The sequence below is a fragment of the Halichoeres trimaculatus genome, unplaced genomic scaffold (assembly GCF_033239565.1).
Source record: "Halichoeres trimaculatus isolate MK-OKI-2021-1 unplaced genomic scaffold, fHalTri1.1 fHalTri1_scaffold_11, whole genome shotgun sequence".
Taxonomy (NCBI): Eukaryota; Metazoa; Chordata; class Actinopteri; order Labriformes; family Labridae; genus Halichoeres; species Halichoeres trimaculatus.
The window spans coordinates 3,508,935-3,525,939 of record NW_027437189.1 but is presented as its reverse complement, the minus strand read 5'-3'; the positions used below and the strand labels follow the sequence as shown (position 1 = coordinate 3,525,939).

Below are 17,005 nucleotides of genomic sequence, written 5' to 3'. Positions count from 1 at the left end.
TATAACCCAAAGGAGCTCTCTGATTGGTCGATCCTCTCTGCAGTTTAACCCTGGTCTGGTTCTGGTGTCTGCTGGGTTCGATGCCGCTCTGGGGGATCCTCTGGGTGGATATCAGGTGACACCTGAGGGATACGCCCACCTCACACACCTCCTGATGTCACTGGCTGGAGGGCGGGTCCTGGTTATACTGGAGGTACACATACACACACACACACTCACACTCACACACACTCCTTCACAGGTGTGATGATAAACTGTGTGTGTGTTTTCAGGGCGGGTACAATCTGGTCTCCATCTCAGACTCCATGGCCATGTGCACCAGCGTGTTGCTAGGAGACCCTCCTCCTTCCTTAGCCACACCCCTCCCTCCTCCACATCACAGCGCCGTGGCAACAATCAACCAAGTGATCCGACACCACGCCCCCTACTGGCGCTCCCTGAGAATACAGAGTGAGTCTTTGAATCTGTGGAAATCACCTGATGTTCCTGATCAGGTTTGTAATCCTGTTCCTGTCAGTTCCAGAGTCAGTGCGTGCGTCTCTGCCCTCCCCAAAGCATCGTGGGAAACGAAGTTCTAAAGGAAAAGGCAGGAAGTCAGATCAGAGCAGTGCAGACAAACCTCCTCTGCCCCCTGCAGGACGAGAGGACTCAGCGGTAAAACACCTCAGAGTCAAACTTCTCAGATATCTGAAAGAAAAGACAAAGATCAAAGAATTTCTCCTCTTCCTGTTTCATCCAATCAGACGGAGCTCGGCCTGGAGCAGCTCACGCAGGGATTGGCCGGTTTGGACATCAGTCAAACCTCAGCCAATCACACACCTGTTACATCTACACCAGTGGGCGGGGCCAGGCCGAAGGTCCGCCTCAGCTCAGAGAAGGTTACCTGTGAAGGTGAAGTAAAGGCGGAGCTAGAGGAGGGGACACCTGAGCAGAGCCAATCAGGAGACAGCACGCAGCCTCAGGTGAGAGCTCAGGTGACTATTCCTACAGGTAACTACAGCCACGTCTGTAACATGATGTTTAACCCTTCACAGGCTGATCCTGCACCAGCCTCAGAGTCTGTCTCACCTGGAGGAAAGGGGGCGGAGCCAGAGCCAGAGGGAGCGTGTGGTTGGTCAAAATCCCAGATGTCTCTGGAGCTGACGTGTGGAGGACAAACAGACGTCAGAGAAACTTTCTGAATAAAGATAAACAATCACCTGTCTGTCTCTGTGACTTACCTGTCTGTCTCTCTGTCTGTCTGCAGTCCCCTCTGTATGTAGTGGACCCGCTGCCCTGGTGCCCTCACCTGGATGCTGCTAAGCCCCTCCCCTCTTCAGGTATCGATGTCTTCCAGGCATGTCAGGACTGTGGCTCTGAAGCTGAGAACTGGATCTGTCTCACCTGCTACAAGGTGACCTGTCTCACCTCTCAGAGGCTCCCACTGTCTCATGACGTAACCTGTCTCACCTCCTGATGATAGCACGTGTCTCTCTCGTCTCTCCAGGTGTGCTGTGGTCGTTACGTGAACGAGCACATGGTGACTCACGGCGTGGTGTCGGAGCACCCGATGGTGCTGAGCTTCTGCGACCTGTCTGTGTGGTGTTACCTGTGTGAATCCTACATCCACAACCAGGTAACTGTCAGTCTCAACCATAAAGAAAGGACTTGTTTAGGAAGACCAGCCAGGGCAAGGATCTGTGGAGATATAGAGATGACCACAGCCAGTAATGAGTTGCAAAGCGCAGTGATTAACAGAGCCCAACTTCTCAAGGCATTGGTCAGGTGCACTCATATAGAATAGATCACCATAGTCTAACAATGGTTTAAAAAAAAGGGGGGGGCAGAAATCCAATGTTTCCTTAACTGAAAAGAGAAATCAGATTTGTTTCTGAAAAAAATCCAAGTTTTATTTTCAATTTAGAGACGAGGTCTCTATCAGCTTGGCATGATTTACAGCTCAAACACTCTTTACTGATCTCAGCCCATTGCATTTAACACTCTCATTTCAGCTACTGTCCCTTTAAGAATATTGAGTCGCTACAGAACTGTCCCTTGAAGAACACATAAAGGCTCTATGGAGTTGTCTCTTTTAGAAGAATTAAGTCACTATGTAACTCTCTCTTAAAGAAACATTAAGTCACTATGGAACTGTCTCTTTGAGAAGCATTAAGTCACAATAGAACTGTCTCTTTAAGAAGCATCAAGTCACTTAAGAACTGTCTCTTTAAGAAGCATAAAGTCACTTAAGAACTGTCTCTTTAAGAAGCATAAAGTCACTGTAGAACTGTCTCTTTAAAAAACATTGAGTCATAGTGAAACTGTCTCTTTAAGAAGCATCAAGTCACTTAAGAACTGTCTCTTTAAGAAGCATTAAGTCACTATGGAACTGTCTCTTTAAGAAACATTAAGTCACTATGGCACTGTCTCTTTAAGAAGCATTTAGTCACTATGGCACTGTCTCTTTAAGAAGCATTAAGTCACTATGGAACTGTCTCTTTAAGAAACATTAAGTCACTATGGAATAGTCTCTTTAAGAAACATTCAGTCACTATGGAACTGTCTCTTTAAGAAACATTAAGTCACTAAGGCACTGTCTCTTTAAGAAGCATTAAGTCACTATGGCACTGTCTCTTTAAGAAACATTAAGTCACTAAGGCACTGTCTCTTTAAGAAACATTAAGTCACTATGGCACTGTCTCTTTAAGAAACATTCAGTCACTATGGTACTGTCTCTTTAAGACACATTAAGTCACTATGGCACTGTCTCTTTAAGAAACATTCAGTCACTATGGAACTGTCTCTTTAAGAAACATTAAGTCACTAAGGCACTGTCTCTTTAAGAAGCATTAAGTCACTATGGAACTGTCTCTTTAAGAAACATTAAGTCACTATGGCACTGTCTCTTTAAGAAACATTAAGTCACTATGAAACTGTCTCTTTAAGAAGCATTTAGTCACTATGGAACTGTCTCTTTAAGAACAATGAAGTCACTATGGAACTGTCTCTTTAAAAAACATTAAGTCACTATTGAACTGTCTCTTTAAGAAACATTAAGTCACTATGGAACTGTCTCTTTAAGAAACATTTAGTCACTATGGAACTGTCTCTTTAAGAACAATGAAGTCACTATGGAACTGTCTCTTTAAGAAACATTAAGTCACTATGGTACTGTCTCTTTAAGAAACATTAAGTCACTATGGCACTGTCGCTTTAAGAAACATTAAGTCACTATGAAACTGTCTCTTTAAGAAGCATTTAGTCACTATGGAACTGTCTCTTTAAGAACAATGAAGTCACTATGGAACTGTCTCTTTAAAAAACATTAAGTCACTATTGAACTGTCTCTTTAAGAAACATTAAGTCACTATGGAACTGTCTCTTTAAGAAACATTTAGTCACTATGGAACTGTCTCTTTAAGAACAATGAAGTCACTATGGAACTGTCTCTTTAAGAAACATTAAGTCACTATGGTACTGTCTCTTTAAGAAACATTAAGTCACTATGGCACTGTCGCTTTAAGAAACATTAAGTCACTATGAAACTGTCTCTTTAAGAAGCATTTAGTCACTATGGAACTGTCTCTTTAAGAACAATGAAGTCACTATGGAACTGTCTCTTTAAAAAACATTAAGTCACTATGGAACTGTGTCTCTGCCCGTCTGTGATCCTTACAGAGCTCTTTTTCGTCCATGGTGTTGTGATCTTTATTGATCTTTAGTTTGATCAGGAGCTGAACAGCTGCTGGGTTTTTTTCTTAGATGAATAAACTCTCTGTGATGATGATGTGCTGATAATCTGTAATCTGTTGATATGTTTATGGATTAACCTGCTCTGTCTCTGTGTCTGTGTCCAGGTTCTGTTTGAGGCTAAAAACGCTGCTCACTTTGCCAAATTTGGAGAAGAGATCCCTCCATGGAGCTGAGGAAGAGGAGGAGAGGATGAAGAGAGCTGTCTGTTTTTCTCTCTCCTCTGTGATTGGATGGTTGAGTGTGTTGTCATACTGCAGCCAGCAGAACAGGTGCTTTGTGGGAAATGTAGTTCAATAATCCATCAAGCCGCCCCTACGGTGTCCCACAGTGGCCAAAAAACAAACTCACAAACAAAAAGAACCAAAACCTGAGGAGGATGTGAAGTTTAACTTTTATTTATACCTGCAGAGAGGTGCTAAACATCTTCACCATCATCATCATCATCGTCATTATCCGGTTGTTGGTTGGATTCCCTGAAAAGTGTGACTGATCACCAGCACATTCTTCCTGTTTGACATTAAAGATAGCAATGTGAAGAAGTGATGATGTCACCAGCAGGCTCCGCCCACTTACAGCGGTTCACTATCTGATTTTATTTAACGTTTGGTGTCAAACTACTCTCTGTAACCGTCCAAAATAGATTAAACCTGTTATTTTGAAGACTTTTAACGATTCCCTTCAGACAGTCTGAAACATCCTCTGTCAGGATTTAAACGATGGAAAAGTGTTTTTATATGAACCTTGATTCGGATTGGTTTGAAGAAGACAGAGAAACATGATGAGGTTTCATTTTGGTCAGGATTTGATTTAATGTGTTTAAAATTTCTGTCTTATAATATTTTTCCTTTTAAAACAGAAGAAGAAAAAGAAAATGTGACGTGTAAAGAATCTGTTTCTGAAAAGCTTTGAGTTTGTAGCTGAAACCGATCAGAAACTGGAGCAGGAGGTGTGCTTGATTTCTACTTCCGGTCAGTTGAAGCAGTGTTCAGGTGGGGATAAGAGGAGGTGTGTGCTGTGCAATAATCTAAACAAACTTTGTTTTTTGTGTCTGCCTCTTTATAAATGTTTTATTAAACAGTTTGTTTGTAAATCTGCTTCCTGGTTGAGTCTTTATTCCTCAGAGAACACTCATAGAAAGGCATTCTGGGTGATGTAGTGAACTGTTTAGTTCTCAGGTTTGATGTGTGTGGAGTTAATATAAAGTGTGAATTCATGATGTTATTTTCTTAATTCCACTTTTTTTTCAGTTTCTGGTTCCTGCAGGTAGAGGATCACCTGAGTGATGACATCACACCTTAAAGTCATTAAATATAAAAACAGATGAACAGATCCACCTGCTGAGAGCGTCAGTCCCTCTGACGTCACAGTCCAGATGCGCCTCCTGCAGCTTCCTCTCTCCGCCTGCAGGCGCCGCTGTGACGCGGCTCCGCCAATTTAACAGTAAATAACCATGATTCGGCGGTGTGACGTCACAGCGCAGACATTAATCTCGCGGATAGGTGAGTGAAGGTGTGTGTTCAGTCCGAGGTCCGGCTGTAAGGGCTGGATTTTAGTGGGAGAAGACCCACATCCGGGGATGTAGAGCTGCAGCAGCCTCCTTCTCCCTCCTCTCTCCATCTGCATCCTCCATCCTGCACACACACACACGCACACACACACACATACACACTCAGTGGGACAGACAGGAGGAGCTCCTCCAGCTGAAGGTTGGTTTCCGGTTTTCTCTCAGCTGATCGTCCGGATTTTTGATGTTTGGCGCTTTGTGTGTGTGTGTGTGTGTGTAAGTGTGTGTGTGTGTGTGTGTGTGTGAATAACAGTCGATGATGTAACCGTCCGTTCAGCCAGTTTACCTCCATCTGTTTACACACACCAACTGTGATGAAACGTCATAACGTCATGATCCGTAGTGTTTGAGCTCTGACTGCAGTGTGTGTGTGTGTGTATATGTGTGTGTGTATATGTGTGTGTGTATGTGTGTATGTGTTGATGTTTGGTCGTGGAGACCTCAGCAGGTCTTCACAGAGACCCTCTGACAGGTCTGTGTCAGTCTGAGGAGGAGTGTTACCTGTCATCAGGGTTTAGTTTCCCTCAGAGCTGGAGGCATGTCGCTGCTTTAAAGTGAGAGGATGGGATTTTAAAGAGGGGTATTCTGCTTTCCCATACTGTGAGCGTGGATCTAAAGTAAAGATGCTGTATGCTCAGAGGATGAAATAAGGGATTAACAAAACACCAGGAAGAGAAAAATTGTGATTCTAGATACTACGGGGGCACCAGAGGGACATACAGCCTAAAAAAGCACGATACCTCCTCTTTAAGATGTTCCCCTCAGCTCAGTTTGTGTTTTTGTCCAGGATGTTCCATATAAGTGAGATTCTCTCTGTCTCTCTTGTCCTCAGTCATGTCGGCGTCTCCCGCCCTCGCCGACCTGTCTCGCCTCTATCAGACAGAGTTTGTGCGGAGCGCCCGTGCAGTCGGCGTCCTCTGGGCTGTTTGTACACTCTGCTTCGCCATCATCCAGGTGGTCGTCCTGGTGCAGCCATCCTGGATTGGAACTGCAGACACACGCCACCAGGGGCCGGGTCAAGCGCCCCCCAGTGGCACCCTGGGACTGTTTGAGGTGAGAAACATGAAGACCTCCTCCAGACATGAACCGTCCAATCACAGCGGTCCGTTTGGGATTTTAACCAACAACAACGTTCATCACGTGTCTCTGTGTGTCCTCAGGTGTGTGTGGAGTCAGACTGGCCTGTCCCTGACTGCCGTGGCGGTCTGTCCAGCCTCTCTCCTCTGCCGTCCTTCCAGTCTGTGGCGGTGTTGGTGGGTGTGTCTCTGTGGGCCGTGTGGACCAGCGTCCTGTGTCTCTGTCTCTTCAGGTTCTGCAGCGCCGCCACCGTCTACAAGATCTGTGCGTGGCTGCAGCTCACTGCAGGTCAGTGCAAATATCCGAACCTGCAGTTCTCTGAGCGTCCACTAGAGTCTGTCTCTCTATAGTTCATCTCTTAATCTCTTTCTCCAGGTTTCTGTCTGGCGTTGGCGTGTCTCTTGTTCCCGGACTCGTGGGAAAGTCCTGAGATGCGAGCTCTGTGTGGAGACTCGGTGAGGGTCTACGACTCTTCAGGTGTTGTTCTCTTCTGTCCTCGCTGACCTAGAGTTCTGATTCTGGTCTTGGTTTGACTCCAGGTGGGCAGTTTCTCTCCAGGTAACTGTTCGGTCCACTGGGCCTACATCCTGGCCATCCTGGGTATTCTGGACGCCGCCATCTTGGCTACGTTAGCATTTGTCCTCGCCAACAGGCAGGACGCCTTGCTGCCGCCTGACTCCAAGGAGGGTGAGCATCAGACGGGTACTGTGGGAGGAGTTAGCTTAGGGTTAGCTTAAAATTAGCTAAGACTTGATTTGGGGTTAGCTTAAAGTTAGCTTAAAGTTGATTTAGGGCTCGCTTAGGGTTGGCTTTAAGCTAGTTAAGAGTTGATTTAGGGTTAATTTAGGGTTATCTTAAAATTAGCTTAGAGTTTATTTAGGATTAGCATAAAGTTAGCTTAGAGTTGATTTGGGGTAAGCTTAGGGTTATCATAGAATTAGCTTTGAGTTGATTGAGGGTAGCTTCGAGGTTCTCTTTAAGTTAGCTAAGAGTTGATTTAGGTTTGGTCTAAAGTTAGCTTAGAGTTGATTTTGGGTTAGCTTAAAGCTAGCTTAGAGTTGATTTAGGGCTCGCTTAGGGTTAGCTTTAAGCTAGTTTAGAGTTGATTTAGGATTAACTTAGAGTTATTTTAAGATTATCTGAGACTTGATTTAGGATTAGCATAAAGTTAGCTTAGAGTTGGTTTAGGGCTAGCTTATGGTTATCTGAAAATGAGCTTAGAGTTGAGTAAGGGTAGCTTGGGGGTTATCTTTATGTTAGCTAAGATTTGATATAGGATGAGTTTAAAGTTAGCTAAGGGTTGATTTAGGGTTAGCTTATGGTTATCTTAAAATTAGTTTAGAGTTGATTATGGGTTAGCCTACAGTTAGCCTGTGAGTCTAAAAATTAGGCTGAAGTCCACTTAAGTAGGGACTAGCAAGAAAGCAGGGTTGGTTTGTTGCTTTTTGAGAGTTAGCTTTTCGGAAACCCATTTTAGGTTAGCACCAGGTCCAATGAGCTTTGATAAAGCTTGAAAATTAGCAAAGTTAGCATTAAGTTGGAGTTTTAGTTTACCTCTTTGCAAACTTGCTTCAGTCAGCTCAGTCTTGCCAGCTAGTTTATATGTCACTACTGAGGCTCTAAAACAAAAATTAGAGTAAGATTAATTAGCTAGCTTCAGAACCATACATGCAAGCTAGCATCTAGCTGTGTCGGTCAGTTAGCTTTGAGTAATCTTTCCATTAACTTCTTCTTAGATGTGGCACCAGATTCAGATAGCATTTTGGGACCTGTTGACATGCTATCAACTTTAGTTCCATTTAGCTTAGCATTAGCAGCAGAATGATAAAAACAGTTAATGATGTCTGTGTTTGTGTTTCAGTGACCACAGGTCTGCTGATGTCAGCGTAGAGTCACCAGGTAAGTCTCCTCCTACTCCTCTTCCTCCTCCTCGTCTTCTTCTTCTATCACTCTTTTAAACACTCCTCACTTTCTCTTCTTTCTGTGTCTCCTCCTCCTCCTCCTTCTCCAGGCTGGATGGATCTGCTCCTCTCCTCCTGATCTCTCTCTTCATCTTGTTCACGGCTGTCAGATGAAGAGGAGACAAGCGTGTCTCATGTGTGTCCATGTTTGTACTTGGTGTGTGATGTTTGTCCAGTTTTAGAGTCATTCTGTGCTCGTGAGAGTTTTGGATCTATGCAAGTCATCGGAGAGAGGAGTTAATGATTGGAAAGCAGAGGATGTCGTGATGAGGGAATGGAGGGCTCCGTGTCAAATGGCGACGTGGAAAAGAAGCACAAAATGTGATGAATCATCTTCTCCTGGTGTCGATTTGGAATCTTCAAGAAGCTGTCAGGGTTCCCTCTGTTTAGCTTAGCTTAGCTTAGCCTAGCATAACGTCAATTCCAAATTTTCTGCATCAAGTATTTGTTGTTGTTGTCCGAGTTAGCTTTGGTCCAGTTAGCATAAAGTTAAACCCTTCTGGAGCTAGAGCTCTTTGACTGACATGTTATGATGTTGGATTAGCTTTAGCTTGATCTCAGTTTAGCTTCTCGCTGCAGTTGTCGCTATGCCAACTCACTTTTTGGTAACTCACCCTGTAAAGTAAGAGTTGGCACATGTCTGTTTAAGTTAGCCTCAGTTTCACTTTGCTTTTACCTTAGCTTAAAAAGCAGTTAGCATCTGAGTCAAGTGAGCATTATGCTAACTTCTGGTTAGCTTAGCCTTCCTACTGTTGATCCAGTGGTTTGTGAACAACAAAGGAGAGACAATGATGACAAGCTACAAATTTGCCACACAACCTGTGTTAAGCTTTAAGTCTCTGTGCTAAGCTAGGCTAACAGTCCCCCTTGGGGATTCATGTCCATTTGAAGATTTTAGACCCTAAATGTTTCCTGTCAGCATGACCTTTGACCTCTGGAGCTAATACGTGGTTTGTGAGTTTTTATTCCCTCCAGTTCGTCTTCCAGGCTGATCTCAGAGCGAATCTCTTAGACTCAGTTTGATGTCAGAGCATGTTTACCTACATTAAGCTCAGAGTCAGGTGACACGTTTGCTGACGTGTTTTTGAAGAAGGCGATCATTAAAAAGTTAAAAACTGAACTTACACACGTGTTACAGTTTAGTCATGTTTCTGTGCCAAACAAACCATCTGTCAGCGTGTGGACACTCAGCAGAACGTGACTTTGGTATGTTCCCAATGTTCAGGACATATTGTGACTGTTAGATTAAAAATGTCCCTAGTGTCTCTCCGTAGCCTGAAGAGAAAAAGCATTTTATAATTTTGTAGTTTTTGTAGAATAATGTTTGTATGCAGGTTGTTTTCATCATGTGCTGTTTGTATGTAGAGAATGCATCATGCATGTGTCATGAATAAACAGCGTGTACAATAACACACACAGGTTCATTCATGTTTCTGTTTATATTTAAGGCTAGAGTCCAGCTAGCTAACAGTTAGCTTGTTATAGTTAGCCTAAATAACGAATGATTGAACCAGCTGTCTTTAAAGGGGACATATCATGCTTGTTTCTCCTTTTCACTCTGCCAGACTAGGATGCCTGTAAAGCATTTCTGCCCTCAGTACAAGTCATTTAGTTCCTTCATTTCCCCACAATAGCGTTCTCAATATCCTCATTTTAGGCCATTCTGAAGATCTCGTTGAAATGCTCCGTTTGGAGAATGACCTCCAGTAACCTCGCAACGTCACAGCCCTTTGTGCTCTGATTGGTCAGTTCTATCAGAGGGGCGAAGGGGGTAGAGCCAGGGGGCGGTTTTTGCAGCATGACAGTATTTACAAAATCGCCATATTGGATGGAGCAGACCGAGCGAGTTTGCTGTTTGCCAAAACTTCACCGTAAGGCATTGATAGCACTAATAAAATGGCAGAGTGTAGGATACGTCCTTTTGTATTGGACCCCGAGTCAGACCCGGACGGTTCTGCAGCTCGGGAGGAAGAAAATCCACCTGGACACAGATCATCTCAGGACGCTTCAGTGTGGTGAGTCAAACCAGTACTGTAACATGTATAGTTTATACGTGGAAATATAGGCAGACTTCACCAATAAACTATTTCTATAACAGGGCTCCATCCTGCTCCTTCACTTTTCTCTGTCTGTTTTATCCATCATGCTGAAAGTGTAGTCTAAAGATCGCCTCTACCGTCAGTTCATCACTATGTTATTACCGCAGCATTACTGTGGTCCAGGTTCACAGTGCATGTCAGAACAAGCATGCAAATATCACAGTCTCACAAGTATTACCACGTCTGCTAAAACTACAGTGTTTTAACGGCTAATTCACCATGTAAAGCCGAGCTGCTCAGCAGAGCAGAGTCCCTGCATCCAGCATCTGAGGGGGGATACTCGGCTCTTGGTGGGTGTATCCCTCTGTGGCGGTTGTGTGACTAACTGACATCACAGAGGAGGAGCTGCTTTATCAGATTACTCCAATAAAAAGAAAGGATCCTTGTGTCGTCATGAAGGTCGAAATCTCGCGGCCAACTGGCAATGACCTATTTTCAGAGGCATCAAATCTCATTCTAGGATATCAGAAAAAATACAATATCTCATTTTTTGAAAATTCAGGGGGTGAAAGGTCTTGTTTTCAAATTTATTATATTATATGTAAGTATTAAATCAGGGATCAGCATGATATTTCCCCTTTAAATATCCATCAAGGATCAGTCAGGATATTATAGTTTATTTAACAATCTTAAATTCATAGATTTGTTTTTAATGAACAGAATAAACCAAAGGTGAGGTTTTGTGTTGGATATTGACTTTAATTCAGAGTGTTTACCACAGACAGACGAGTGAGTCACTGACAGAGCAGCTGCAGGCGAGCTGAAGCACAGGAACACAACAGAAACCAACCGACCAATCACACAGCTGATGAGCCATTGCCATGGTTACAGCCATTCTGTCTCTTCCTGAAACCCATTCACACTGATGGAGGGTCAGCGGGGTCAGGGTGAGGTGTTTCTAAACCTTTATGTATGTGAGGGTCAAACATAACTCCCAGAAACCATCACTGCTGGAACAACCAATCAGAACGCTGCAGACTCTGTTGCCGAGCAGATGTTGGCCGGGGGAAGCTAACCCTCAGAGTTATTTACCCTCAAAGTCCTCAGACTTCTTCAGATTCAGATTTTGAAGTTAATCCTATAATTAAAGTAATTTCAATGAGTAAAGGAGGGAACCATGGTGCTGTGTTTCTGTTTTTCTGTCTTAAATTTGTGCTCCACAGTTGTCGTTTAAAAGTATTGTGATAAATTATCAGATATCTTTTTCAGTCCATCACTCCATGAATCATTTCTTCCTGTTTTATCAACAGATAACTGATCAAACACTGATTCACAAAAGCAGCAAAACAAATAAAGATACACAAACAAAAAATCAGAAAATAACCCCCTCCTAAATCTCCTCTCCTTGTTTCCTTTCCTTCCTCTTACCTCACCTCCTCCTCCCTTACTCCCTCATGTACTGAAGAATCTGATCGATCAGTATCTGGGGGTCGTAGTTCAGGGCTCTCCTCCGACGCCTACGACTCCCATGATGCAGTTCTTCCATGGCACTAGTTGCCATGCTATCGATGCGTTTCATCCTCTGCAGTCCGGCAGGAGCAGGGGGGCGGAGCCTCTCTTCCTCCTCCTCCTCCTCCTCCAGCCTCTTCACGCGGAGCAGAGGGGGGTCACTGCTCGGAGAGGGAGGAGCCATGTCGTCGAGGGAACGGCGGACTCTCCTGTGGGCGGGGCTGGCAGGCTCAGGTGGGGCGAAGGACACGTCCCTCCTCGCTCTGCGGCCTGATGACATCACGGCAGGAACATTCGGGCCCAAACCGGACAGTAACCGAGCCACCAGACGCCTGAGGAGGAGGAGGAGGAGGAATAGGAGGAGACACACAGGAGGTAAACATCAGAAACAGTTCCTCCTCCACTCAGAGCACACAGCGCTGCAGGAGCCTCATTGGTCCACACAGCTGTCAATTAGCATATTCTAGCAACTTTTTTTCAAAAAAGCTACCGATGACAAATGCAGGGACTTTTCTCCTGCTTCTCAATGAGCACTTAATGTCACTTTTTCCAGTCCTAAACCCGGATAAAGGAGGAGGGTTGATATTGTGACATGAAAACAACAAGAATCCACAGAAGAAAGTTCATTTATAGCTGCACATAAAAGTAGGTTAAGCAGGACAGGAAGTTGTGCACAGAAAAAATGTCCTGTGACTTTCAAAATAAAACAAACTATCCAAACCAGATCCTACTTAACTTGACTACAGCAACAAAACTGTCATATATGTAGAGTCATTTGAATAGGTTGTAACCATAGACTGTAAAAAAAAAAAAAAAAAGACGTCATCTTGCTCAGCTCGAAGAGAGGTCCTCACAAAAACTGCTCCCCCTGGTGGCTGGCTGCAGTATAGGTAAAAAAAAATCCATCTCTCCAGTCATTCCAGATGGGCTGTGGTCAAACTTTAAAAAATTAATACACCTGGTAGAAATGTTTCTCACGTCTGATTGTTGTGGTGAATTGAAGATATCATTTGGCTGTCTTGTATTTAGGTCCTCTTTCTTTTGAAAAGTTATGCCAATAGCGGCGCCATTGACAGGGGTGTCTTGGCTTCAAAACGGTACAGCGGTAAATGGTGAAGCCATGCTGTCCACTCCATATGTGGTCTCTGATGGCAACACAAGACACTGATCTTTTTTAGTTCTGCCTTTAAGATCAAGAACAGCAGAACTTTGAGATCAAGGGCAGAGTTGCTAGTTGTTGCTAGTTTCTAGGTGCCGCCTTATAATTTATTAATCTCTTTTTTGTCATCTTTACATTTGGAGAGGATCATTACTTTGTACGGCTCATTTGTTGGTCATGGACACCAAACTAATTGTGTCTTCAGTGATATTTTTACTTTTTTTGCTCCTGTGGTTGTCTAGAGATCCTACATGTAACCATGGCTGCATTGTTTACATATGAAATCAGCTGTTAGCAGCCTGTAGCATGTCAATGCTAACTGGTGCAAGGCCGGATGTTTCTCACAAGGTGAGTAGAAGGAGGTGAGGACGCCATGCTGGTTCTCAGGTGTGAGCGAAGAAGTGACGACATGGACCTGTCCTTCCATCCATCGTTATTGGGAACGTAAGATCTATCTCCAATAAGATGGACGAGCTAGCTGTGCTAACCCAGCAACAGAGGGAATACCAGAGGGCAAAGTAGCATCATGCTATTCACAGACATGGCTAACAGAGCTAACATCAGACACCAAGGCCACATTGGAAGAGCTTCACCTGCTGTGAGCAGACAGGATCCAGGAGACAGAGACTGAACAGACTGCTGAAGAAGCTCAGTCCTGGACCCTGTGGAGGTGGAGGCTGGCTGACTGGACAATGATGGACAAGCTGTCAGCATCTATTTTCTTATGGAGCTTTTTACACTTTCTATACACTTTCTCACTTTTGTTTTCTTTATTGCTGCTGTGACTCCTCCTGAATTTCCCCTCAGGGATAAATGAAGTATTCTATTCTATTCTATTCTATTCTATTCTATTCTATTCTATACATATTGATGAGATATTTCTGTGTGTGTGTGTGTGTGTGTGTGTCTGTGTGTGTGTGTGTGTGTGTGTGTGTGTGTGTGTGTGTGTGTGTGTGTGTGTGTGTGTGTGTGTGTGTGTGTGTGTGTGTGATGGATCACCTCACAGCCTCCTCCTCTCCAGCTCCTCTCAGTCCTGATGATGAACCTGGTCCGGTCTGCTGGAGTCTCTCCTGTCTGGCTCTCTGCAGCAGACTCTGAGCCACCTGAGGCTCCATCCTGATGGAACAGGTCACAGATCAGACTCATGGCCTCTGAAAACCACCTGAGGAGGTCTGATCTAAGGTCTGAGTGTGTTCTCACCTCTCCAGCAGGGCCTGAGCCAGCTGGGGCTCCAGGAGGCCCCACCACGCAGCTGGGGGCCTCCCCATGCTCATCCCCCGCCCTGTCTCATCGTAGTCTTGAGGAGCAGGGCCCTGGAAGTCCCTGGGGGTCCCCTCGTCGTCCTCTTCATCCTCTTCCTCTTCCACCACCTCGACTTCTGGATCAACCAATCCTGCGCTCTCTGCCTCGCTCAGGAGGCGGAGCAAAGCGGCCAGGTAAGCTGCAGACAGGAAACACGAGTCATCATCATTCTCAGGAGACGATCAAACATCTCAAAGACCGACGTGAAACCTCCTCTGACCTGCTTTCTGCTCCTCCTCCTGAGCCCGCCTCTGGTCCCTCTCCACCAATCGCTGCAGAGCCTGATCTAAGCCCTGCCCCCTCCAGCTGTCTGATTGGTAGTACGGCTCGGTGGCTCCACCTCCTCCCTGAGAGGAAGGGTAGGACATCCGGTCTTCATAGGGCAGCAGGTTACGGAGGTCTCTGCGCTGGCGACTCAGTTCAACCAATGAGACATCCAGGCCACGCCCCCTGCCGCGACCTGCAGGTAGAGCCTGGGAGGCGGCGAGAAGCAGTGTTAGCATAAAGCTAGCCAGGCTCCCATCATCATCATCATCATCATCATCATCACACTTCCTGTTAGTCAGAGCTGAGTCACTCACGCTTTTATCTCTTGACTTCCCCACCATCACCTCCACCCCTCAGAGCTGTAATCTCCGCCCCCTCCACTGTAATCCCTCAGATTAAATCACCTGTTAGCTGATTACAGGTGAGCCCTGACCTTCATCAGCACCTGATGTTCTCTCTCTGTAACTCCACACCCCATCAGGTGGTTACAGAGCTCATCAGTCATCCATCAGGCACTTTTTACTCTTTTTCTTTAGAGAAACAGACTCTGAAAAACCCTCAGAGTGAGACATCAGAGAAGAAAAGTGATGGATCTCTGAAATAAACTACAGCTACATCAGCTAAATGGAACACAGCCGCTCTCATCCTGCCGTGATGAACGACCCGTCTCTGAAATTTAACTTCCTGTTTTATTTATGGATAGATATTAAACCAGCGGTCTGCGGTCAGATGCTCCACTCTGATTTATTTCTGGTGAACTGTCACTAATTCAGCCTCCATCTCCACCCCTGGACTACAGCTCTGAGCTAAAGCACATTAAGCCTCTGTGTGTGTGTGTGTGAGTGTGTGTGTGTGTGTGTGTGTGTGTCATATGAGGATGCTGTGAGTGTCCAGGGAGATGTGTTGTCATGGCAGCGCAGCAAATTGTTCTGTTCCTGTTTCCAATAATCTGATATGGTGCTGTGTGTGTGTGTGTGTGTGTGTGTGTGTGTGTGTGTGTGTGTGTGTGTGTGTGTGTGTGTGTGTGTGTGTGTGTGTGTGTGTGTGTGTGTGTGTGTGTGTGTGTTTCCAGTTAATGGTCTGATAAAAAGTATAGAAAAATACAGTGGTAGTCTTATATATCTGGATTGTCCTTCATCACCATCATCATCATCACCTGTTCCTCCTCTTGCAGCTTTTCAAATGATCCAAAATAACATGACTCAGCAGCTGCTCACACACACACACACACACACACACACACAGAGGCTGAGTTAAGGGAGTAATATCTCACACACTGCCTCAGAGTGATGGAGCAGAGTCTGGAGTCGGAGGAGGAATAGATCTGATCACAGTGAGGAAGAGGATGATGAAGAGGACGTAATGAGTCCTCGGAGAAGCATCACTCTCTGACTTTCTGCGTGAATCATTTGGTTTCTGCAGATCTCAGCTGTGCATGGATTTAAGGATGTGAGTGTGTGTATGTGTGTGTGTGTGTGTGTGTGTCTACAGAGCCCTGATGGATGTGTCTGCATCAGCAGGAACCAGGAATGGACCTATAAACATCAAACCAACGGCGTCATTTGTTCCTCAGAGTCTCATTTCTGTCACATCAAGCCAAACAAATCCAGACTCAATCAAACAATTTATTATCGAAGCTACGTTTGATTTTAATCTGAGTCACAGCTCCCCTAACAGTCAGAGCTCCCCCTGCTGGCTGTGTGCAGTATGAGTGATAAGCCCCGCCCCCTCTATGTTAACAGATAGGATGGATCAACATTAGAATTCAAACACAGATCAGATTTATGGTCATTAGACACGCTGTGAAAGATTTGGCTTCACTTCAGGCGGCTGGAGGTGAGGACGTGTCGTCCATCGTCACAGATTAACGAGTCATGCTACAACCTCGTCCTTTAATAACACATAACACTCCCTTTCACACACACACACACACACACACACACACACACACACACACACAGAGCTGTCAGTGTCAGGAGACCTGCTGTAACCTGTGTGATAGATGGTCCTGTTGCTGTGGGCAACCATCCCCAGTCTCTATGGTGACACCACAGGCTGACATCACACACACACACACACACACACACACAGATAGAGGCACACACATACTCTGATGTAACCATGACCGACATAAACAGCAGCGACATGTTTTGGATCAGGTCACAACACAAACATCGCATACAAACATCACACACATTCACACACACACACACACACACTCAGCATCCTTACCTGGACGGTGTGCAGCAGCACGGTGCTGAGCAGCAGGAGGCCGAGAGACGCCATGCTACTGACCAAGCACACACACAGACACACACTGACGCACACGACTCTGACTGCTCGACTGATAACAGAGGGAGAGAGGGAGGAGGGAGGAGGGAGGGAGGGGGAGTCG

General features: G+C 45.1%; 3 protein-coding genes across 3 annotated transcripts in view; 2 read left to right on the top strand and 1 right to left on the bottom strand.

Moving 5' to 3' along the window:
- Positions 1–4,778, top strand: part of hdac6 (histone deacetylase 6) — an 11,946-nt gene extending 7,168 nt beyond the window's left edge. The window contains exons 21-28 of the mRNA XM_074681667.1: positions 44–193; positions 273–450; positions 518–654; positions 744–962; positions 1,035–1,163; positions 1,247–1,393; positions 1,487–1,615; positions 3,837–4,778. Coding sequence (XP_074537768.1) covers positions 44–193; positions 273–450; positions 518–654; positions 744–962; positions 1,035–1,163; positions 1,247–1,393; positions 1,487–1,615; positions 3,837–3,905 — 1,158 coding nt within the window. The 3' untranslated portion in view covers positions 3,906–4,778. The remainder of the gene's footprint in view (positions 1–43; positions 194–272; positions 451–517; positions 655–743; positions 963–1,034; positions 1,164–1,246; positions 1,394–1,486; positions 1,616–3,836) is intronic.
- A 394-nt stretch (positions 4,779–5,172) lies between these two features.
- lhfpl4b (LHFPL tetraspan subfamily member 4b) lies at positions 5,173–9,714 on the top strand. Its single transcript, XM_074681668.1, has 7 exons — positions 5,173–5,438; positions 6,129–6,349; positions 6,457–6,661; positions 6,749–6,828; positions 6,913–7,060; positions 8,235–8,272; positions 8,385–9,714. Exons 2-6 carry the CDS (start codon positions 6,131–6,133, stop codon positions 8,261–8,263), a joined length of 681 nt encoding a protein of 226 aa, XP_074537769.1. The 5' UTR covers positions 5,173–5,438; positions 6,129–6,130; the 3' UTR covers positions 8,264–8,272; positions 8,385–9,714.
- A 1,397-nt stretch (positions 9,715–11,111) lies between these two features.
- On the bottom strand, positions 11,112–16,998 carry pcsk1nl (proprotein convertase subtilisin/kexin type 1 inhibitor, like). Its single transcript, XM_074680693.1, has 5 exons — positions 16,843–16,998; positions 14,564–14,816; positions 14,242–14,482; positions 14,041–14,157; positions 11,112–12,214 (listed from the first exon to the last, which is right to left on the bottom strand). Exons 1-5 carry the CDS (start codon positions 16,894–16,896, stop codon positions 11,818–11,820), a joined length of 1,062 nt encoding a protein of 353 aa, XP_074536794.1. The 5' UTR covers positions 16,897–16,998; the 3' UTR covers positions 11,112–11,817.
- Between the last annotated feature and the right edge of the window lie 7 nt (positions 16,999–17,005).